At 37.2% G+C, this 24,804-nt stretch overlaps 1 protein-coding gene across 3 annotated transcripts; it reads left to right on the forward strand.

The window, feature by feature from the left end:
- The first annotated feature begins 713 nt into the window (after window positions 1–713).
- On the forward strand, window positions 714–24,555 carry tesk1a (testis associated actin remodelling kinase 1a). Of its 3 annotated transcripts, none has more exons than XM_060873016.1 (11): window positions 714–860; window positions 2,613–3,259; window positions 11,073–11,194; window positions 11,311–11,359; window positions 11,464–11,610; window positions 12,438–12,520; window positions 14,484–14,574; window positions 15,826–15,909; window positions 16,672–16,758; window positions 19,954–20,050; window positions 22,143–24,555. In XM_060873016.1, exons 2-11 carry the CDS (start codon window positions 3,080–3,082, stop codon window positions 23,213–23,215), a joined length of 2,013 nt encoding a protein of 670 aa, XP_060728999.1. In that variant the 5' UTR covers window positions 714–860; window positions 2,613–3,079; the 3' UTR covers window positions 23,216–24,555. The 3 variants fall into 3 exon arrangements, with proteins under 3 accessions (XP_060728999.1, XP_060728998.1, XP_060728997.1); XM_060873015.1 differs by having other exon boundaries at window positions 2,616–3,259; XM_060873014.1 differs by having other exon boundaries at window positions 2,740–3,259.
- The last annotated feature ends 249 nt before the right edge of the window (window positions 24,556–24,804 follow it).

A 24,804-nucleotide genomic window follows, 5' to 3' on the forward strand; every position in this document is an offset into this window, starting at 1 on the left:
CCTGAATGTTTTTTGGCCACTACAATGTTTAAATAAGATAAATTACAGGGGCCCATGTCTAATAACATTTTACAAACCCCTATATTATGTGTAACGTAAAATAAAAGAGAAAGTGTTCGAGGTTCATTTCGAAACTGAAACTTTTCTTTCCTTGCTCTAGTTATTCACTTATGCAATTTCTCTGGAGTTTATTTGAATAATGCCTGGCACAGTGACGAGGGAGTCAGGAACTATGACTGTGCACATCCATCACCATCTGGTTTGGAGCAGCAAAATAAATAAATAAATAAATTAATTAATAAATAAATAATAATAATAAAAAAACAGGACAGGAACAGACAGCAACACACAGTAAAAACAGCAGAAAAAAAATAACTGGTGCTCCCCTGCCCACCCCCCAGGATTTGTACCATACAAGAACCAGATTGTCTGTATTGTAACCAGATATGTATAGTCTGTATTGTATAGTCTATAGTATAGTATAGTGTTATTTATGTCTGTACTTTCGAGAGTCACAAACAGCTGGAACCAAAGTCCTTGTGTGTTTAAACATCAACACGGCCAGTAAACCTGATTCTGATTCTGACAGCGAACATGAGCGCCGCGCTGCTCTGCTTGGACTGCGCATGCGCTGCACCCCGGCGTCCGCTATATCCCTCCCCTTTACAGGCGCGCCCCGAATCCTGACCAATCAGAGCGCAGGATTAGCGAGCGATGGCCGAGACAAGCCGACGGTAATCCGAAGATGGGCCGACGCTGAAAAACCAGACCAAGGTGGAAAGATTAACGACCGCAGCATCGTCTAATCACGACTTCCTGTATTTTCAGTTGTTTGAAGAGAGATATATCGCGGAAATAAGGTAAGCTGCTGTCTTTATATATCTATAATCATGGTTAAATACGGTGGAGCAAACGGGATTAAACCGGCGAATTGTTCACAGTCGGATGTTTTATAGAGGAGAAAAAAATGTACTTTAAATAACGATCAATGGACATGAATGTAGTTGTGGAATTACGGATAAATCATAAATCCGCATAATATTGAGAGTAAAATCCGCGCTGTTAGCGTGTGTATTCCGGGCAGAAGGATCTCCGCAGTGGATCCCTCACTATAATAATCCCCTATAATAAACTGATCACAGCAACGTGGTGAAACTGCTCCTCTCTCTCACACCTTACTTCACAAACATATCTGCGAATAACTTGAGTTATTATTTCAGTGTTGGATATGTTAGAAACAAACGAGGGGTTTTCATCATTTCATTCTTTATACAGGGTTACAGATGTTGCCAGATTAAATATAATCCCTCAAATTAATAATAATAAAAAATTGTATATACAAACATAAAGCATTTATAATTTCCTAGTGGGTTAAATTAGACCTACTAGTTACTTGAACCCAATAAGTAATTATATGTTCAGTTGGCTGCATTTCTAATATTTATATTTTTAAAGGGATTTAAGGGAATTTTTGGGTTGCCAGATTGGATACATTATATAAAGATGTCTTTAATGACCACAAACCATGCTCAAACTTTAATCAAATTATATCCACAAGTACAAAGCATTTATACTGTCCTAGATTAAAATTCACCTATTCTGTTGGTTTCATTTGTACTTATTTATCAGACTAATAGTTTGGATGAACTGGGTAAAGCTGTCTACATAAACCAGACTCAAATTCTTTGAGAGACTTTGTAATTCAGTAATATTTGAGACAAATTATTTGAGACCCATTCGATTAACCCCAACAAATAAAAAAATAAATAAAGCAGACATAGGCCTACTAGTTACTAACACTGACTGACAAGTAGTGTTATCAAATTTGCCATCAGTTTCTTCTGTCTTCCAGTTTGATCTGTAAAGTTGTTTTAGACCTTTCTATATAGTTACTCCTGAGGTGTAAACAATGAAATAACGCTAATCCAAATCATAAAAAAACTCATACCCCAATCCCTATACATACGAGCACAGTGAAGTTTATCCAATTTTACTGGATTAAAAATAGCAGGCAGAAACAGACCCACTTGTTACTAGCACCCTATTAGAAATGAAATCCAATTGAATATTTAAGCAGATTATCCTATTTGTGCTGTAGATTTGGTGCTTTTTTTTATATATATACTAATATACTAATTACTATTATTAAAGATGCATTTTGGTTGAACATCAAATTAGAAGATAAAAGTGAATGATTTCATTATTTAGGTTTCTTCTTACTTGGGATGCCTGTTTGGTCAAATTGTGTCCATCCATCCATCCATCCATCCATCCATCCATCCATCCATCCATCCATCCATCCATTCATCCATCCATTCATCCATCCATTCATCCATCCATGCGTTATCTTTATTAACCTCTTTACAGTGGATTATCCATCCCAAATGTATCCAGTCCTTAACTGTAACGGAATTATCTATAATGTAAATTAAATCTACCATCTCAAGGGAATTTTATCCCATCACAGTTGTATTAAAAAAACCTACTCAGTTAAGCAGGAAATCCACTCACTCTGACTATAAGACTAATGCAGCAAAGGCACCACAGAGGCTGTCATTTTCTTGATAAGAATATGATAAACATTATAGATTTATTGTTATTTCTTATTTCAGCAGCTCTGGCGTATTTGCATTAGAGACGAGGACAGGAGAAGGAGGGCCAGGAGTGTTTATCTTCTAGCTTTGACCACCCCCAGCCATTAAAAGAGTCATTAAACACTTACTGTCTTTTTCATCCTAGGAGCATGCATACTTATCAAGTTTACAAAGGGAAGTAATCACAGGGTGATCACACACAGGAGAGAACCCAAGACCAGAGGCTTTAGATGAAATTAAACCTGATACACCCTGCAAATGAAAAAAATAATCATCTGGAATTTAAAACAATTTCACCACAATCCTTTGACGTGTGCTTAGTAAAAGGACGCTCATCGGTTTTTCCTTTTCTGGAATACGGACGTGTGTGGACATCACGCTAAGAGCCGAGACGCTGTTTCAGCAAAAGGATTATTTATATTCTTTGAGCCATGGGACAAGTGTCCAACAGAACTTTGTCATAACCTGTATTTGCATCCATCACTATGGATCAGGATGAGACGAACACAGATATTTGGGAGCCACCTGTACATGGACTCCATGGGCCAAACCGCATGCGACCTTCATCATACCGGGCTCTGCGGAGCGCTGTGTCCAGCCTGGCACGAATCGACGATTTCTTCTGTGAGAAGATCGGCTCTGGTTTCTTCTCTGAAGTTTTCAAGGTGAGTTTTCTGTTTTGTTTTCCATAATAGAGAATATTTACTGTAAGCTGCCCTTTACTGATATCACAATTTTATTATTTATGTGATTTCAAAATAATAATTATTATTCTTTTAAATGTTATTCAATTATGATTTAAAAAACATAGCAATAAAAAATGAGACACTTTTAATGTTACTATAAATGGTTAAAAATAAAATATAATAAATTGCATTTGTAATAATTATTAAATAAAAATTATTATTAACTAATTTAATTTTGTTCATGTGAATGCTATGAGTGTTTTGTTATAAGAAGAATAAAACACTTTAGGGCATCAGTTGAAAATTATCTGTATAAGATTGTTTTCCAACAACAGTTTGTGAACAATGATAGATTTAAATTCATTAATTAAATGCAGTTTGTGATTTTTTTAACCATTTAAGTTGTAAAACGTCTATAAAGCAAGTTTATTTATTTAAATATGCATGTTATAGCACAAAGAGTCCACCAGCCTCTAGTTGTCTTACTACGACAAAGAAAGGTTTACTCAGAAACCAGAAATCCCATAGTCTTGACAATGCAGAATCACAAAGAGCTGACAATAAAGACTCCTGCTATAAATGTTATATAAACATCTTCACCAGCTTAACTATTAGAGAGAATTTTCTTTAACAATTTATTTGTGGCATAATCCGCAATCCCTGTAATTGGATTCTGTAGATATTACTGTACATGCCAGAATCAGAATCAGAGTCAGGTTTATTGGCCAAGTGTGTTAACACACACAAGGAATTTGGTTCCAGCTGTTTGTGACTCTCAAAAGTACAGACATAAATAACACTATACTATACAGATAATACAGACTATACACAACAATGCAGATGTGATACAATAGACATTACGAGTATTAAATATGAGTACAGAATATATGACTGATCAGTTACATAAAGTGTGGGAAGTGCAAATAACAATATTGTGCAATATTATACTTTTTGTACAATATATAGCAGCAGTATTGTGTGTGACATATACGGATGATTTGATGACTGACGGTTCTGATAATGCAGTACTTATAGATATGAAGCAGTGAATATAGTTATGGTGAGTTGTTGATCAGGGTGATTGTCTGGGGAAAGAAACTGTTCCTGTGTCTGGCAGTTTTAGTAAGCAAAGTTCTGTAGCGCCTGCCAGAAGGGAGGAGCTGAAAGAGGTTGTGTCCAGGGTGCGAAGGGTCAGTAGTGATTTTCCCTGCCCGGTTTCTGGTTCTTGTGTCGTGCAAGTCCTGGGGAGTGGGCAGGGGTGCAAGGGGGCACCAATAATGCAGAACGAGCATATTAAAAATGCATGCATATTTCTTGTCAGAGCTGCTGTTATAGAAATATAAACAACACCTCTTGACCAATCAGAATTGAGAATTCAGCAGATAGAAATAACAGTACAAATTTTGAATATTATCAGCCATTCATAACAATCGTAACAGTACAACTCTTTCTTATCACCAAATTCAAACACGCCGCTTTACATTCATCAATGGTTAAAATGAATGATCTCTCCTCCTGTATTCTTCATTAATATTTAACCAACACCTTTGGCACTTCTTTGTGAATCTTAGAAAGCTCCTGTTTGGTGTGAATCGGTAACCTTGAACACACATTTTTTGTTTCCCGTCACTTCCTTTTGCATTGTTTGAAAATCTCCTGTGTAACGGTGTTCAAACACTACGTGACGTCTGTCTTGTTTGCTTTTGATATGAATTGTGTTGAGTCATTTGTGACGCAGGAGAATACATTACGTTGTGAGTTAGATACAGAACTAGATACAGAACAATATGTGCAGTATTATACTGATAGAGGATTTCGTCGCTTTACAGATAAATGCAAAGTAAACACTATTGTGAAGCTTGTTTCATGACAGCTTAGGATTTTGTTTTTGAACCTCTGTAGTATGCAGACTATAGACCATTTACCCCAATGCAACATTGGATTTATTACCAAATGGAAAGCACTTGAACAATCAAATTTATTGATCAGAATCGCATTTGTAAGATTGGGTAAACTACAGTGTAACGACTAGTTTATATGATTTTCCATCTCATCTGTGCTCTCATGCTGGAGTGATATTGATCACAATAACAATCAAGGTTGTAATTCTTTCTTTTTGCACTGATGTTTTGCACAAAAGGAGTGTTAAATCACATTTTAAAGCTCTTGAGGTTGGCATCTAATTGGGGTTTGACATTTTGTGTTTGACAGTCACACTGTTTAATACCGCACGTTTATCATAATGGATTTATTAGGCCTTTATATTTTATTGTATTTGTATACAAGTGCTGAATGTCATTACTGTGATTTGCCTACACAGATGGCAGTGTGTGTGGGAATGTTTAGTAGTTCACCAGTTTTCTTTATTTTATTTTATTTGTACAGTGTGATAGACATTATCACAAAGCCAGTTTGCAAAAAAAGTGGTTGTAGATTTATTGTTTCGAAACAACTTTCAATATTTCAAATATTCATTGTCTAACAATTCTTTTAATTTCATCGGCATACTTTTACGTAACAGCGTACTTTTTGCAATTCATGTAAATTTTTTAAAATCCTGTTTCAATTAAGTGAATACTCTCTCTTTACTCCTGATTTATTGATATCTATCTATCTATCTATCTATCTATCTATCTATCTATCTATCTATCTGTCTGTCTGTCTGTCTGTCTGTCTGTCTGTCTGTCTGTCTGTCTGTCTGTTTACCTATATATCTATCTCTCTGTCTATCTATCTATCTGTTTATCTAACTATCTGTCTGTCTGTCTATCTATCTGTCTATCTGCCTGTCTGTCTTTCTGTCTGTCTGTTTGTCATCTAACTACCAATAAAGCATTAGTACTGTATTAAATGGAGGGAAAAAGTACAATTATAAAAATCAGTAAAAGTTAACATAAGCAAAACAAACTAAAATTATAAAAATATGGATTTCAACAAATGGAAGTAAAAATGTGAAATTTTATTTTTTTAAATACTGCAGTTTATCATGATGTAGATGCTACATCATGATATTGCCCAGATCTACTCTGTATTACAACTTGAAACAAAATTCAGGATTTTTCATTATTATGATTTATCTATTCATGTAGTTACATAAACTGTATTCAGAGAATTTGTGTTGTGTAAGGTGGTAAAAACATTCAGTGTACAATTTTCCCTAATATTTCAGTGCATGCCTTCATTCCATTGCTGATCATGCAGAGAGATGTGTATGATATTGTCTCTACTTAAAGCATTTGGGTGAAATTAATGGTGGCAAACTTTGTAGGAGTTAGAAGTTTGCACAAAATAACCATAAACTACAAAATGAAGAGAATTCTCAGAAAATAGCAGTTTTTTATTGAAAGACTGAGGTTAATGAGAGTTGGTGCTCAGTGGGCTTGATGTGTGTAGGTTGTTGGTATGTGTGTATTATGTGCATGTGGTCGGACGAACGGAAAGCCTCAAAGCCTATTAGTGCTGAGCAGCCAGTAATACCAGCACTGTTCCTGACATTCGTACTATATAATGCAGAACTCCTGAACATGCAAAACAGCATATAACTGCAGCAGAAATCTACAAAGCAAATCTGTGTTCACTGCTCTGCCCAATTAAAGACTGAACTCTTCTGCCTTACAGTCTTTCAAGGAGTATTTCCTTTCTGCTTTTTAACTCGGCTCATGTTGATCTATAGATGTATGAACTTGGTGTTGTCTGTTTGTAACTCTTGTCATATTGTAATGTGGATGCTTTGTATCGTAGTTAAATCTGATATGATATAAGAGAGCTGATATGTAAGGAATATGATGCTTGGGGTGTGTTCATACAGTAATGGAGTATAATCAGTGATGGTGTGGTAGGATGTAGCTTAACTCAAATAGGGCTGCAACAAACGATTATTTTGATCATCGATTAATCTAACGATTATTAGAACGATTATTCGACTAATCATCGATTATTGTCAATGTCATTGACGACTAATCAGTAAGTTTTGAACGATTATTCAGCTTTTTCAATTAGTTAAAACATTGATTTATGCATATTCTAAGTATAATATAAAAAAAGAAAATCACTTCAGCTTTTGAAATGGTTGTTTTAATGAACTTTGAGCCAATTAAACAGGTCATTCTCTTTTTAAGCACTGTTTAAATATTCTGTTATCTTTTAATTAAAAAAAAAAAATTTACACAAATGAATCAGCTGCATTACAGACAAAAAAAATATATATATGTTTGAATGTAAACATCTCTTGGCAGCAGTATTAAGAGCTTCATTTGTAAAACAAGTGTTCCGTTTAATGAAAAGCAGTATGTAACAGTGTCCTTTCTGCACTGGCCTTTTTTTGGATTTTCAAATAAGTGCTGAATTAAAATGAAGAAATTCCAGCCTCCTCTTGTGCCAGGATGTTTCCTTTTCAAGTGCTCGAGCATGCACGTTGTGCTTCCATGATACGCAAGTTCTGCCTTGCATGTATTGCACACAACTGCATTTTTGGTTGGAAGTTTTGTAAAACTTTCCCACACCTTGCTTGTTCGCATTCGCTTGCACTCCGTCATAATTTGCGCTTCTTTTAAAAGTTCTCTTCTACCGCATTTGTTAGGGCTGCATTACACTCTAGCGCTACAGCGCCGTAGCGGTCAAATCGCGATATTGCAGGCCCTTACATTAGGACACGTGAGAACAAACGACTACTCGACAACAAAGATATTTGTCGACAATTTTTTATTGTCGACTAATCGTTTCAGCCCTAAACTCAAAGTGAAACTATATTTACAGCATGCTCTGAAATCTTGTACTACTCTTATACCTCTTATATATTTTTTTTCTCTTATCTTTATTTTAAACTGAAACACTTCACAGTTAAACACTTTCATACAAATATAGCTTACACTGTAAGTATAATATGCAGATAAACATATATATATATATATATATATATATATATATATATATATATATATATATATATATATATATATATATATATATATATATATGAGAGTGTGTGTGTGTGTGTGTGTGCCCTGCGATGGGTTGGCACTCCGTCCAGGGTGTATCCTGCCTTGATGCCCGATGACGCCTGAGATAGGCACAGGCTCCCCGTGACCCGAGGTAGTTCGGATAAACGGTAGAAGATGAATATGAATGAATATATATATATTGAAATCAGTCCTAACAAAAGAAAATAAAACAGTCACGTTTCCAAAAATAAAAGTCATTTTAAATTACAGTTAAATTTTTGCCACTTTTTCAATGATACTGGGTATCCAGTTTTTGTTTACTTTTTTTTTTTGGAGCATTCATGGAACGAAGTCCTGTTATCACTTATGCCATAACAGCTATAAACATTCGTTCTCTCACCGATCTGTTTTATAAGTTATTTCTATTTTCTTGCATATTGCAAAAGATCAGTGAGAAGGTGTTGCACAGAGGAATTATAAAGTCTGATGTGCCCATACAATCACTCATTTCTGTCTTATTGAATACTGGTTGAAAATACAAAACATCTGACATATAAATCATAGATCACATATAAATCAAAGGAAACATAAGACTAATGCCTGCTTTCACCATCAGTCTGGCCAGCATATTGCAGCACAATCTGCAGCTAACAGATTGTATCCCTAATATGAAACTGAGTGTAAATCACACACAGCCCGAGTGCCAGGTCCAGGATGAGTTACATTTCATGCTGAGTAGCAACAATCATTGATATCAAACTATACCATGGTAGGGATATTCTGAGAGCTTTCTTTCCAGAGAAGTTCCTGTTATGATTGTGACTTGTTTCTATTCTTGTTATATTGTAGCAGCATTTTTAATTTCTAATTAAATTCTAATTATTGTTGCACAAGAGATAGTGAAAACCCCTGAATGTGCATGGCAGCAGCACTTCATCTCAAGGTTTGAGAAATGACCAGGTTCCATGTATCTTAATAAACATTAATAATAAAAAACATTACTAATTGGACTGGACTACGAATTTTGAAGCCACCTACAAGAAGGACCAGAGCCACCTCTACTTTCTGAGGAGACTGAGGTCCTTCAACATCTGCAGGATGATGCTGAAGATGTTCTATGAGTCTGTGGCATATATTTTATATATTTTATATATTTTTTTTGCATGCTGGGGCAGCGGACTGAAGGTAGCTGATGCCAAACAGAATGAACAAACTCATCTGTAAGGCCGTGATGTTGTGGGGGTGGAGCTGGACTTTCTGACTGTAGTGTCAGAAAGAAGGATGATGTCTAAGATGCTGGCCATCTAAGACAACATCTTCCACCTGGTCCATGATGTCCTGGACGGATACAGGAGTACGTTCAGTCTCAGACTCATCCAACCAAGAAATCCTCTCTACCTGTGTCCATCAGACTTTATAATTCCTCTGTGCAACACCTTCTCACTGTGCAACAATATACTTGTATAGTTATTTAAATTCTAGTTTATTTATATTTTTGTATTTATTACCTTAGTGTATATGAGTCTCTATTTTATATTCTCATTTTGGTGACTTGGAGATGCATTAACAGACTTTATTTCCCCCTGAGGTTTAATAAAGTATTCTGATTCTTATCCTGATCTTGTGTATAATTACCCAAACTACTGTGCTAGATTTGATGGATGGCATAGACTAGCAGGCAAGGAAGTAGTTAATGAAGCTTGCTCACTCTCTGTTGATAAGCTTCGTTGCTACATTAAGTGCACACGGTTTCAGAATCGTTTTAGCTGAGCCACCAGCTCATCTACATGAGTGTGTTTAAGTATCGATACATCTTTAAATTTAATCTATTGCACATTTATTGCACAGATTCTTGCACCCAGACGAGGATGAGGTTCCCTCTTTAGTCTGGTTCTGCTCAAGGTTTCTTCTTAATGCCATCTCAGGCAGTTTTTACTTGTCATCGTCTTCTCTTGCTTGCTCATTGGGGATAAATTTAAAAGTGTTTAATTTATATCCTAAATTTATATATTTCTGTAAAGCTGCATTGTGACAATGTTCGTTGTTAAAAGTGCTATACAAATAAAATTTAATTGAATTGATTTTTTTTTGCTTATCAGTGTAGTCTTCTGACTGTAATTTGTAGCCTGTTTTTAAATCAATATTTAACTACACAAAAGCAAGTGGCCTAAACAATAAACATGTCTTAAATCAGTTTATTGCTTTTTTTAGTCGATAATTTTTTATTACTTGACTGATTAGAAAAAATAAATGCTTGTGCACCCTGTATAACCTGTATTTAGTGATTTCCTTCTCGTCCTTCTCATCCTGCTGAAACCATTGTTTTGTTATTATTATTAGTAGTAGTATTAGACAGATAGCAGTCTGTCAAGGATCCTTTTCTCTGCTACTGTCACCAGTGAGTCCAGCTCTGTTCCAACCACAGAGCCAGTCGTCCTCTCCATTCTGTCCAGTCCAGTCGCAGTGCCGCATCTCTCTTTCTGCAGCTTCCTCCCAAGCAGACCACAGCATAGAAAAGGACACTCGTGACCACAGATTGTTGAAATATGTGAAGCAGTTATTTGCAGATATTAAAGGATGCAAGGAAGTATAGACGACTCTGTCCTTTCCTGATGAGAGTGCTGTTTGGTATTATAGGCCCTGTGTATTGTCTTGGATGTTGTATCAGTGTCGTGGAACTGTGACATTTCATCCCACTCTGTACATGTTTGTGAATGTGATCGTAGCAGAACAATTTCCTTGTTTTGACTTGAATTACATAAATGTTAAAAGTGCTTACATGTGTAATACCAAGAACCCACAGTTTTCTAGTGATGCTCGGTTATTCCTGAATGTTCCTCTGTATGTCTCAGGTCCAGCACCGGATCACAGGGCAGGTGATGGCTTTGAAGATGAACACGCTGGCCAGCAACAAAGCCAACATGCTGAGAGAAGTGCAGCTAATGAATCGTCTCTGCCATCCCAACATCCTCAGGTCTAACACACACAGACACACACACACACACACACAAACACTAAACTCTCCTCACTTATTTTTGATTAGTCTTAAATTGTCCTCTGATGACTATTTGAAAATGTTTTTTTAAACAGATTTTTAGGTGTGTGTGTCCATGAAGGGCAGCTTCATGCTCTCACTGAGGTGAGACTCTGATTTTTATAAGACTGTAAATCTGAAGCTCCATACATTTAACACAGTGTATAATACTAAAATAAGAAATTGCCTTCTGGTTTGTTTGGTTGTAGTACATCAATGGGGGTAATCTGGAGCAGCTACTGGACAGTGATATATACTTATCCTGGGCTGTGAGGATAGGACTGTCCTTGGACATTGCACGAGGACTACAGTACCTTCACAGCAAGGGGATTTTTCACCGTGACCTTACTTCCAAGGTGGATACACACACACACACACACACACACACAATTACTAAGGAATAAAATATGTTGGGTGTGCTGTTATAGGAAAATAATCAAAGGCCTGGAACATCAAAGAGATTTTCTGAAATGATCTCTTATACCTCATTATTTTCCAGAACATGTCGTTTTTATTTGTTAAAGAATGTCATGTACACTTCAGGGTGGTACAAGAACAAAATACCAAACAGAAACACACTAAGATTAGAGACTAATTGACCTACACACAAACACAACTATTACCAATTACTAAGAAGACAATTACCTTCTCTACCCTCTTATACCAAAAAAAAAAACCAGAGACAAAACCCAATCCCTATCAAAAACACATACACAAATACACACAGTATTTACAACACAGTCAAGGTTATATTACAATCAAGGCAACCAGGACCACAGCAGGGAATAGAGCACACTCATAGTAGAGGCTGAGATCGAAACCAAAACCTCAGGAGCCAAAACACGAAACGGAATTTCACAAGAACACAACAACAACACGACAAATAAGCCTTGAAGCTCCTGTTACTGGTCTCCATTCTAGTTTTATAAGGTTGCCGTTAATGACTTCATATTGTGGTGTAAGTTGCTGGAACATCAGGAATGTCTGGGCTGCGGTACGGAGTGGACCAACCTCAAGGACTAAGGACACACACACACACACACACACACACACATACACACACACACACGCACACACACACACCAGAATACACATTTTAATGCTCTGACACTGGAGACTCTTTCATTCTCATTTTTACTCGTGTATTGAGCATACAGAAACTCCTCATTGTTGTATGTTGCAGAACTGTTTAGTGCGCTGTGAGAATGGCGTATTCACTGGCGTGGTTGGAGACTTCGGTCTGGCAGAGAAAATCCCTGATTACAGGTCAGTGTGTTTTTCCATTCCTGCAGATTTCATGACATTTCTCTGTGATATGGCTGCACATAGTAGTGTATTATTCATATTCCAAGTTGCATGTAAAGTAATGATTGTGATTTTGTTGCATTAAATCACATGCTATTCGAAGCATCCTGTGCTGTTCTTTATACAAGTCCAATTATACTTATCTTTATACTTATCATCTGATAAAAAGCAATTATCAGACAACGATATCAGACATAGGTCAAACATATAAACAGATGGTAATCAGGCACACAGCACAAAAGCTCGAGAAGTCACTCAGAGAGTAATGAAGTTTACAATGCTGGATGATCGACCTGTGACCTGATCCTGTATTGAAGCGCACAGGCTTTCATCTCGAGCCTCACTACACAATACAGAGTCAGTGTTATTTCACAGATGCCTGAAGATTAAAGAATGTTAATGTGAGTTAATGTGGTTTCTTTTTGAAATTGAGACCGGTTACTCTCTGAAACATGGAAAACATGTAGGAACAAAGATAAATTGTAATGATTTAGTTATCAGTCATTTGAAGCAAGGAAAAACCCATCAATTAATATTGTTAGATTGTCATTCTTAATAATCACATATTGGTATCGGTGCACAAACCTTGTGTCGGTGACTCCATTATATTCATAATTGTCAGTTTCTATATTATTGTGCAGTCATTATCATTGTATATGTGTCACTGATATTTTTTGTATTAACCTAATGTGGACATCTGCTTTTGTTTTAATTATATAAATTCAAACATCAAGAGAAATTACTATAAAGTAATTATCACATTTGCAAATCATACGAGTAATATAATGAAGTGGCATAAGATTCATCTTAATTTTACCTCTGAGTATAAGATACACAGGTGATTTCTATTCTGTAGATCAGGGTAATTCAGTTAGTTGTCATGGGGCCAGATCATAAAAAGCATCACAAATGAGGGGCCTGAGAGATATGGCTTTACAACATCAGCGAATTTCCCAACTCTTTTTGAAAAACTGAAGGAAGAAATAAACTTAAATATTACCATAAGAAATGATATCATCAAAAGTTCTCATCTGTCATCGTCCTGTTTGTCCTTGCGTCTCACAGGAGAGCCTCTCCTAATGTCACGTGACTCCGGCTCTGTATCACTTCATAACTGTTGGGTCCATTTTCCGACCTAACTAAATTTATTATAGAGATGTCTTTTTCACCTTAGGCTACTTGAAGGGCTGGAACAAATAATCTTGCTGGCTGGATTCAGGCCCGTGGGCTGCCAATTGTATAGATTATTCTGCATGGATCATAGAGGCTCAGTCTGAACACTTTACCTAAATAATCCTTCTTTTTGCTGATGTGGCATAAAGATGTTTGCCGGCATGAAAGTATGCCTCCAAAGATTCCGGAATAAGATAACGACTGTGGATTTGAACTTCCGGGATTTTATTAAGTGTACTTCTTTGGAAAATTAGCTAGCTTGCAAGTTATTCGAACATGTAAGTGCTCTATAAATGTCGACGTGATCCACTTTCTCTCTTTTTACATCAGCTGTGATGTGACTGTATGATCCAGTAATGCATTACAGGTGGCATCCTGCCCAGTTTAATCAGTATTGCTTCAATATATATCATGCCTTCAGTACACAGTGACTGGAAACCAGACAGCTGATATTATTTGCATACTGCTTCTTGCTCTTGACAGGATATCCAAATGACTTTCCCTTATACAATCTGAGCGGAAATATTATCCTCAATTACACTTACATCTATTTCTATCTTAACTAAACATATCTGGATGATCTTGTGCAGACACAAACATCCACCTTTATCCACCACCTGCTTTAAATTATTCAGTCAAATAGGAAAGGTCAATAGTTGCTAGACTGGTCAATGTAAGTCTGGACCTAGGAGATGGAGGGGTTAATATTTTTTTTTTACCAGTTTATGTAAAACCTGCCAATGTCTTGCAGTGATGGAGTGGAGAAGCAGCCTCTAGCCGTGGTCGGTTCCCCTTATTGGATGGCTCCGGAAGTGCTGAGAGGAGAGCTTTACGATGAAAAGGTATTTACATTTACATTTATGGCATTTGGCAGATGCCCTTATTGAGTGACTTGCAGAAGAGCTTTACTGTCTCTATCAATACTCTTCACTACTGTTTACTCTCTTATACTGGTGGCGGCTAAGGCTCTGGGTTGTTGATTGAAACATTAGTCTTAATAACTTAATAAATGCTTTAAATTTGTCATAAAAAGTAGAATAAAAATAACAAATTAGTTACTATTTAAAAAATTAATAAAAAAAATTAAATAATAATAATAATAATAATAATAGTAATAATAATAATAATTCAGAATTATATAGTCTAAAAATAAAGTTTTTAAAAAATATATATATTTATTTTTTATTAAAAAAAAAAGCACACAACTTGCAAACACAATTACACACAACCTCTTCCATTATTAATACAACCAAATATGATGAATTCCCATTAGGTGCATCTTAATTTTAAGTATGTGTCTTATACTTAATCTTATATGTAGTCTGTAGACTATGGTCCTCTGCTTTGATCGTAGAGCCTACATCTTAATGATCCTTAAATAACTAATTTTACTTTTTTTTGCTGATGCAGCATCAAATAAAAATAGAAGTATAATTATAGAATTACATGTACAAGCAGTGTCTGGTTTATTTTATGAATCTGCATCATCACCCTTAAGGTCCTCCTTCTTATACACAAAGGAGATTTGTTAGAAATTGACTTCATGAGCTGAAAGTCTATAGAAGGCACTGCAGTATAATCCTCTTCTAAAATAACAGGCCGTAAGTGCCAGCAGGGGTAATAAAACCATTTTTGTCTTCATGACAGAAGTTTTTTTTGTTTGTATTTACTCCAAAAGAAAACATAATAATAATAATAATAATAATAATAACAATAATAATAATAATAATAACAATAATAATAATAATAACAATTATTATTATTAGTGTTATTATTATTATTATTGTTATTATTATTGTTGTTATTATTATTATTATTATTAATATTATTATACAAATATGAATAAACAACATTGGTACATTAACTCCACTTCATGTTATTTTTATTTTATTTTTATTTTTATTTAAACATTTTTCTAATACACTTTTTATTGTGTTTATTTGCTTGTAATACAGGGCATTGTTCAAATAGAATTTGTAGAGAGTTAAATAAAAATTGCCTGATTGTCAACATTATAAGAAAGTAAACAATTGTTTATTTTCCAGTTTATGATATAAATCACACAGTAATGCTCTATCGGGTTCTCCCTACAGGTGGATGTTTTTGCGTACGGCATCATTCTGTGTGAGATCATTGCTCGGATCGAGGCCGACCCAGACGTCCTACCTCGAACTGAGGTACTACGATACAAAACATTACCATAAATGTGTTAAGTGTTAGAAACTACACATAAGCACTGAATTCTTCATATGTTACTGTTATTATGATATATAATCAAACAAGTAGTTGAAAAATTGTAGCTGAAGTGGATCTGGACCTTGCAACATGACAAGGATCTAAAACATCCAGCAAGGACTGGCTGAAAAATGGAAAGCCTCAATCTAAATCCTATTGAGATCCTGTGTGGTGATTTGAAATGGACTGTGCATGCAAGAAAACTCTTAAACCTCACATAGCTGAAAGAATTCTGCATTGAAGAGTGGGGGAAACTTTCTTCCATTTGATGTCAGAAACTGGTAGATGGCTAAGAGAAATGTCTCATTGACATTATTTCAGCCAAAATAATGGGGGAAACACAAGGGGGAAACACAAGGCATTAGGGCACATATCATGATAACTTATAACTTTCACCTCATATCAAATAATCATTTTTTGTTGATTTCTTTTGTTTAATAAGTGAAAACATATATATATATATATATATATATATATATATATATATATATATATATATATATCTATATATATATATATATATAGATATATATATATATATATATATATATATATATATATCTATGTAACTACCTCCCCGTCACCCGAGGTAGTTCGGATAAGCGGTAGAAAATGAATGAATGAATGAATGTCATATGTGATATGTCACATAATAATATGTCACATAATATGTCACATTCACCACTGCTTCTGTCTCTGTGTAGGATTTTGGACTGGATGTGGAAACCTTTGAGCAAATGATTGGAGACTGTCCAGCTGATTTCCTTAGCCTGGCTGTTAACTGCTGCAATGTAAGGAACAGAGAAACACACACATGGAGAGAGAGGGAGGGAGAGATGGGGGAGGGAGGGAGGGAGAGAGAGAGAGAGAGAGAGAGAGAGAGAGAGAGAGAGAGAGAGAAAGGTGAAGTGTTATAGAAAAACAAGATGTATCCTATATGTGTGTTTTTACTGTCAAAACCAATTTCACTGCTTGTGTACATTTCCAAAAAGTACAAAAAAGACCTAAAAAATAATCCACATTAGACTATTTAATATCTTATGTTGACTTTATGGAGATCGTTATGGTGATCTTTTCAAAGATGGTGGTGCGGCAGTAGCACGCAGCGGCCACTCCGGATCCAATCTTGACTTCTTGACTTCACTACACTTATGGAGCCTTATACATTGAATAATAGCTAAAAGAATTGATGAAAGTTGCTCTGATTGTTATATTGTATTTTCACATAACTTACTGTAAGGATAAGAAATAAATCACAACAAGGTATATTTTTATACAAAAGAAATTAAAAGAATTCAATACAATGTGTTGTCATCTAGAGTGTAGTTAAATATGGTCCAGTGTTCAATGTATTGAAGTGTTTTATTTCACTGACATTATAACACTGGAGACTCCTTCCATAAAAGTTACTCCTTCCATATAAGTCTACCTTTAGTAGATCAATGTTTTTTTTATCAATGTTTGCAGAGTGAAGAGGGAGGTGTCTAAGGCCAAGCAGAAGGCATATGACGAGTTGTACACTAGGTTAGACACTAGAGAAGGAGAGAAGGACTTGTACAGGTTAGCTAGACAGAGGGATCGAGATGGGAAGGATGTGCAGCAAGTTAGAATTATTAAGGATAGAGATGGAAGGGTGCTCACAAGTGAGGAGAGTGTACAGAGGAGATGGAAGGAATACTTTGAGGAGCTGATGAATGAGGAAAATCAGAGGGAAAAAAGAGTAGAAGGGGTGAACTCTGTGGAACAGGAAGTAGATAAGATTAGAAAGGATGAAGTCAGGAAGGCCTTGAAGAGGATGAAAAGTGGAAAGGCAGTTGGTCCTGACGACATCCTGGTAGAGGTCTGGAAGTGTCTAGGAGAGGCAGCAATGGAATTTTTAACTAGTTTGTTCAACAGGGTATTAGAAAGTGAGAGGATGCCTGAGGAATGGAGAAGGAGTGTGTTAGTGCCGATCTTTAAGAATAAGGGTGACGTGCAGAGTTGCAGCAACTATAGGGGGATAAAGTTGATGAGCCATACAATGAAGTTGTGGGAAAGAGTAGTGGAAGCTAGGTTAAGGAAGGTGGTGGAAATTTGTGAGCAGCAGTATGGCTTCATGCCGAGAAAGAGCACAACAGATGCAATTTTTTCTCTGAGAATGTTGATGGAGAAGTATAGGGATGGTCAGAGGGAGTTGCACTGTGTGTTTGTAGACTTAGAGAAAGCGTATGACAGGGTGCCAAGAGAAGAGCTGTGGTACTGTATGAGGAAGTCAGGAGTAGCAGAGAAGTATGTCAGAGTGGTGCAGGACATGTATGAGAGGAGCAGGACAGTGGTGAGGTGTGCTGTAGGTCAGACAGAGGAGTTCACAGTGGAGGTGGGACTGCATCAGGGATCGGCTCTGAGCCCCTTCCTGTTTGCTATAGTGATGGACCAGTTGTCAGAGGAGGTCAGACAGGAGTCTCCTTGGACGATGATGTTTGCAGATGACATTGTGATCTGTAGTGAGAGCAGGGAGCAGGTGGAGGAAAACCTGGAGAGGTGGAGGTTTGCGCTGGAGAGAAGAGGAATGAAAGTCAGTCGTAGTAAGACTGAGTACATGTGTGTGAATGAAAGGGAGGGAAGTGGAATAGTAAGGTTACAGGGTGAAGAGGTGAAGAAGGTACAGGAGTTTAAGTACTTGGGGTCAACAGTCCAGAGTAATGGATAGAGTGGGAAAGAAGTAAAGAAGCGAGTGCAGGCAGGTTGGAGTGGGTGGAGAAAGGTGTCAGGAGTTCTGTATGATAGGAAAATATCAGGTGTACAGGACAGTATAGTTTAGAGACAGTGACACTGAAGAAGAGACAGGAGTCAGAGCTTGAGGTAGCCGAACTGAAGATGTTGAGGTTCTCTTTGGGTGTGACAAGATTGGACAGGATTAGGAACGAGTACATCAGAGGGACAGCCCATGTTGGACGTTTGGGGGACAAAGTTAGGGAGGCGAGATTAAGATGGTTTGGACATGTTCAGAGGAGGGAGAGTGAGTATATTGGTAGGAGAATGTTGGACATGGAGCTGCCAGGCAGGAGGCAAAGAGGAAGGCCAAAGAGGAGGTATATGGATGTAATTAATGAGGATTTGAAGCTAGTGGGTGCAAGTGTTGAGGATGCAGAAGATAGGGTTAGGTGGAGAGAGATGATTCGCTGTGGCAACCCCTGAAGGGAAAAGCCGAAAGAAGAAGAAGAAGAATGTTTTTTCTTTATTAATTAAAAAAAAATCTGTTTATATGCGTTTTATAATTCTTTGTGTGCAGGTTGTCACTACAAAAAATTAAATGCTTATTTATAAAAACTATAATGATATAAAAGCTGCTGTTACAGACAATTAATCAGCATTTATGGCCTTTGGCAGACACCATTATCCAGAGCAACTTACATTTTTATCTTATTTTCTACATGAGCAAATGAGAGTCAATGGGTCTTGCTCAGGGGCCCAGTGGTGGCAGCTTGGTGGTCCAAGCTCATAACCTTCTAATCAGAAGTGCAACACCTTAACCACTAGGTGATCACATCCCACAGTAAAAAAGTCATGAACTAGTTTACAGCTAAGGCATTTGTCACACATCCTTATCCAGAGCAACTTACATTTATGTGATTTATACATCTGCACAATTGAGAGTTAAGGGCCTTGCTCAGGGGCTCAGCAGTGGCAGCTTGGTGGTCCTGAGATTGAAACTCACAACCTTCTGTAGTCCACCACTTTAAAAAATGAACCACCTTTAAGAACTCAACAACACTGCGGTTTAATAAAACCTTCAATAAAATCAAAACTAACATTCAGTCTGTATGAGTATAAAAGTATTTTAAATGGTGGTTAATATTTAAATGTATTAAACATTTTACTAAAATTCTGACATATTTCATTGTTAAAGGTATCTCACAGTTTATTTTGTACCTTCAGATTTATCATTTGCTGCATTCAGATTTGTCTTCCATGTTAAAGTGTGTGTTTCTGCCCTCTTCTGGTAGATGTGTGCAAAGAGTCGTCCTTCCTTTGCTGACATTGTTGTGACCTTGGAGAGGATGGAGAGGGAAAGGGAAAAGACCGAGGCACCTGTTATTCTAGGTGAGAATACCATACCATTATATTAAGTATATTTAGAAACAAACAAGATTAAATTCACCACATTTAGTTAAGATAAGTAAATAAAATATTCTGAAGGATGCTTACGTTCACTATTTTAGATGTTATTTCACATTGGTATTCAAAACAACCTGACCATAAATACAGTAGAACAAAAAAGCTGTTATTTAAAAAAAATTCTTGAAAAGTTCATTAGAAAAATTGAGAAATTTTAGAACGGAAACTCTTGAGTCACGGATATGAAAGGGATTTTAATGGAGATTTACATATCCACATGCTGTGAGAGTTTCCTCTGTGTACTCTGGTTTGCTCCCCCAGTCCCCAGTCATGTGTTGTAGGCTAATTGGCATCTCAAAATTGTCCGTAGTGTGTGAATGTGTGTGAGTGTCTGTGATTTGTTCTGCAATGGTTTGGCATAGGGCTAAAACGATTCCTCGAGTAACTCGATTACATAAATGTAAAGGCAAATTCCTCTACCTCAAAGCCTCTTTTAATTCATTTTAAAGCTCACTTCATGTTCTTGTGCAATTATTTTGTGTGTGTGTGTGTGTGTGTGTGTGTGTGTGTGTGTGTGTGTGTGCGTGTGTGTGTGTAACAACGCACTTATGTCAAAGCGGAAGGAGACGAGAGGAGTTAGCTGTCTTTTGATTTGAGGGCAAAATGGAAGGGCACGATAACAATGGCAATGAGCAAACAGAAGAAACAAACAGGAGAAATTCCGGCCACATCCACACCATCAGAGCGTCTGTTTTCAGCAGCAGGAAACATTGCTTCAAAGTGCAGGGCAAGCCTCAGTTCTGAGCATGTTAATATGCTTACCTTTCTCCATTGCAATCACATGCTCTTTTAAAGACTTTTAAAGCACAGACATGTTGAGAGAGAAAGAGACTTTTATATTCTGATTAATATGTATGCTTAAAGCACTCAGTATGTGCTATACAAATAAAGTTGAACTTGAACTTGAACTCAGTATGAAATCATGCATGGCCTCTAGTTCCAAGTTCCTGTCCATGTTTTTTGCCTCTTAAATACCACAAAGCATTCCAAGAAGACAGTAAATCTTTTAGTTCAGTTCTGAAAGTTACAGTAAGTTGCATGACTTAAAGGCAGTATTTTTGTATTATTATTATTATTTATTTATTTATTTGTTTGTTTATTTATTTTACTGTATGCCTTAGTTTTGATACTTTAAAAAAGTAATTTGAAAGTAATTTATTTTTTTGTTTTTGCATCTCAGAAAAGAGTTCATTTAAAACCCAGAATGTATGGCACTTAAGTGTACTTAAATCTTCTCAGTCAACTTTGTCACTGTTCACAGTACAAGTACAGACAGAGAAACAATGGGTAATATCTAAATGTTTATTTTTGATAGAAAATATTGTTGTATGCACTGCATACTATGCATTTAAAAAATAAAAGTTCATTTTTCTAAAAAAGGAAACCAATTAGTTGTTCATTTTAAGAGACCTGCTTTATTTTCTCTTGTATATTTAATATTGGTCTTTAATTAAGCAAAAATACATTTTATTTGTTAGAATACTCGATTACAGTGAATGAGAGTGTGTGTGTGTGTGTGTGCCCTGCGATGGGTTGGCACTCAGGATAGGCACAGGCTCCCCGTGACCCGAGGTAGTTCGGATAAGCGGTAGAAATGAATGAATACTCGATTACTAAAATATTCGATAGCTACAAGCCTAGTTTGTCACTCTGGGATTGGATTCATGTTCCATGCATAGGATAAACAGTACAGAAATTAGATAGAGGGATGGATGGATATTTTGAAGCTGTTTGTAAGGAGTTGTTTATCTAACATTTAAAGAGGGAGTCTCCTGTACTGAAGTGTTTCATGGACGTTCTAAAATACTAAATATAACTATAAAAGAATGAAAGATTATGTGTTGCATTTTTGTGGTGTTAGAGGCTCACAGTCAACACTGGAGGTGTAAAGCAGTTGATTCATTTCCTATAACAGCACGTTTTGTTTATCACATATTATCACTTCACTCTGCGAGTAGCAGATATTTGTGTATATTATATTCCTCTGTGTCACACAAGTGCTTTTTGATTTTCTTAGAACCCGTAGCCACTGATGAGAGCCCATACAGGAGGCGGAGTTCACCTTACCAGCTGGGCACCCAGCGCCTGGCACGGAGTCAGTCAGCCCTGTTGCCGCCTGCCTTGAGTCCATGTGTGGGTACACCGGTGCGTCTCAACCCCTTCTCCCTACGCCATGACCTCAATGGTGGGAGAATCAAACTCTTTGACACACCCAGTAAATCACTTATCTCCCTGACCTTCACTTTGCCCCCACGCCCTGAGCCTTCCTCCTCTCCACCACTTTGTGCAACTTCAAAACTTCGAGGCCCACCCCGCCGGTGCCAGTCCTTACCCTGCACTCCTGATCTGGGTCGACCTTTGACCTCATTCCATGAGCTTGAAACTGAAAGCATGGAGGAGAAAGATGAAGAAAAAGAAGAGACAGAAAAGGTAGTCAGTGGCTCAGATGATCTTGGGCAGGACTCCGGCTTGGTGCTGGATCTGGAGATGGTGTCTTTGGAGAGGGTGGACGAAGAGGATGAAGTAGAGGAGGATGAAAAAGAAGGAGAAATGGAGGGACTGTGCCGGGTTGAACCCATGGACTGCAACAGCTCCCCTGATGCAACAGAGGGTGCTCTGAGATCAACAGCAAAACCTTTCCTTCATGGTTCTTATTCATCCTCCTCTTCTGTCAGCCCGCAGCCTAATGGCTGGACAGTACCTATTTCAAATGGACCTCCATCCCTTCCACCCCTGCCTCGCCTGGACAATAACAACAGCATGCTGGGAGTCGGCCGGGTGCCTTGGGTGCGGCTCAGTGGATACCGTGGTCATCGTGCTCCTGTCCGCCTGGCTCCTCCTCCCGAACAGGATGACATCATTTCCTGTCCGGGTTGTTGCCTGGTGGGCTTTAGCTTTCCATCATTGTGCCTGCGTGGAGCTCAGCCTCCTCGTCGAACTCCACCCCTCCGCCCATACAGGAATCTTAATGGGGGAGATGCAGCAGTTGGCAGCTCACACAGCGTATTGATGTGTCGAGGAGCAAAGGGCTTGGCTCCACCCACAATGACACGAGAACCGGGTTTGCCACTTCCAGAGGCACAGACATAGTTAGAGCAGCGCCCTCTAGAGCGCTAACGCAACACAGTGAACATATGCTAGCCTTGGCGCAGTGGCTGTGCCAATAACCACTATGGTTAGACTATTACTGCTAATGTGGTGTGAGGATGTAAGAGATGGAGTGTTGGGATTTTAGGGTGTGTGTATGAGTTTGTGTGTGTGAGAGAGAGAGAGGGAGAGGTGAGTGAGGTGAAGTATTATAGAAAAACAAAACAGATGTACAGAATGGAAAGTCTGTCTGTGATATTGTAGGATACAAACTACATTATTTGTGATGAATTTGGAGAAGGTGCTATCTTAACCACATTAGACCTTTAGCTTCACAAGACACTGTGTTAACAGTCACCCTAAAACAGATTGTGTGTGTGTGTGTGTGTATGTGTGTGTGTGAGAGTGTGTGCATGGGCGTGTGTGTCTTTTGTGATGAATTTGGACAGGTGCTATTTTAGTCACATTAGACCATTTGCTTAATATACCACTGTTGTAAACTTTGCTCGAAAACAGATTTTGTGTGTGTGTGTGTGTGTGTGTGTGAGAGAGAGAGAGAGAGAGAGAGAGAGAGAGAGAGAGAGAGAGTATAAATGTGATGGCAATTCAGTCTTATTTATTTATTAAAAACACTTATTCAAAGCTGAGGATTAAAAGATATACTAGTGAAAGATTGTGTGTGTGTGTGTGTGTGTGTGTGTGTGTGTGTGTGTGTGTGGGCAGGGGGGGTTAAAAGTTGTTTATATGTCTAGAAACAATGTGCGCATAAAGTCAATATTGATTAGCAAAGCTGTACATACCGGTTCAATCTTTTTTAAATGGAGAATGCACCATTTTTAATCTGATCGAAACATTTGCTTGTCTTGTAAGTTCTGTCATTTCTACTGTCACCCTCTAGTGACACATTGAAATCTTGCTGGTCAGGTTTTTGCTGCTTGTTAAAGTACTACTGTGTACGTGTATTTACAGATTTAAAACCAGATCACACAGGATAGACGATTCAAAAAGTTTTCGCAAAACAAAAATCTATTTAAAATCACATGCAGGTTTATGAGTGAAACCGTCAGCACAAGTCATAAACTGATAAAGATTTTGTCATGTTTTCAAGATGGAAATCTATCGAAATTGTAGAAATCTGTAAAAAGATACATGTCCTGTGTGTTCTGGTTCACTCCCCATCTGATGTAACAGCATGATTTTGAACTCAACCTCATAAATCCATCCAAAGAGTTCACTCCAGCTTGCGTAAATCCACCTGCCTATAATGTGAGTGCTGAAAGCCAGTGCATGCAGACTGTACAAAACACTACACTGTAACGTAAAATAACTGCATAGAACTTGAGCATAGGTAGGAAAGAGGTGTGTGTCAATATTATAAAAACAAAACAGATGTACTGAATGAGAATGTCTGTTGTGATATGGATAAAACTACATTTTTGTGATGAATTTAAATGCAAGGTGCATTTAACCACTTAGACCTTTGATTCAAAGCATGTGTTAACAGATCACCCTAAATACAGATTTGTTTGTTTGTTTGTATGTTGTCGTGTGAGAGGTGCAAGGGCGTGTGTGTCTTTGATGATGAATTGAAG

Source organism: Tachysurus vachellii, chromosome 6 (assembly GCF_030014155.1).
Source record: "Tachysurus vachellii isolate PV-2020 chromosome 6, HZAU_Pvac_v1, whole genome shotgun sequence".
Lineage (NCBI taxonomy): Eukaryota > Metazoa > Chordata > Actinopteri > Siluriformes > Bagridae > Tachysurus > Tachysurus vachellii.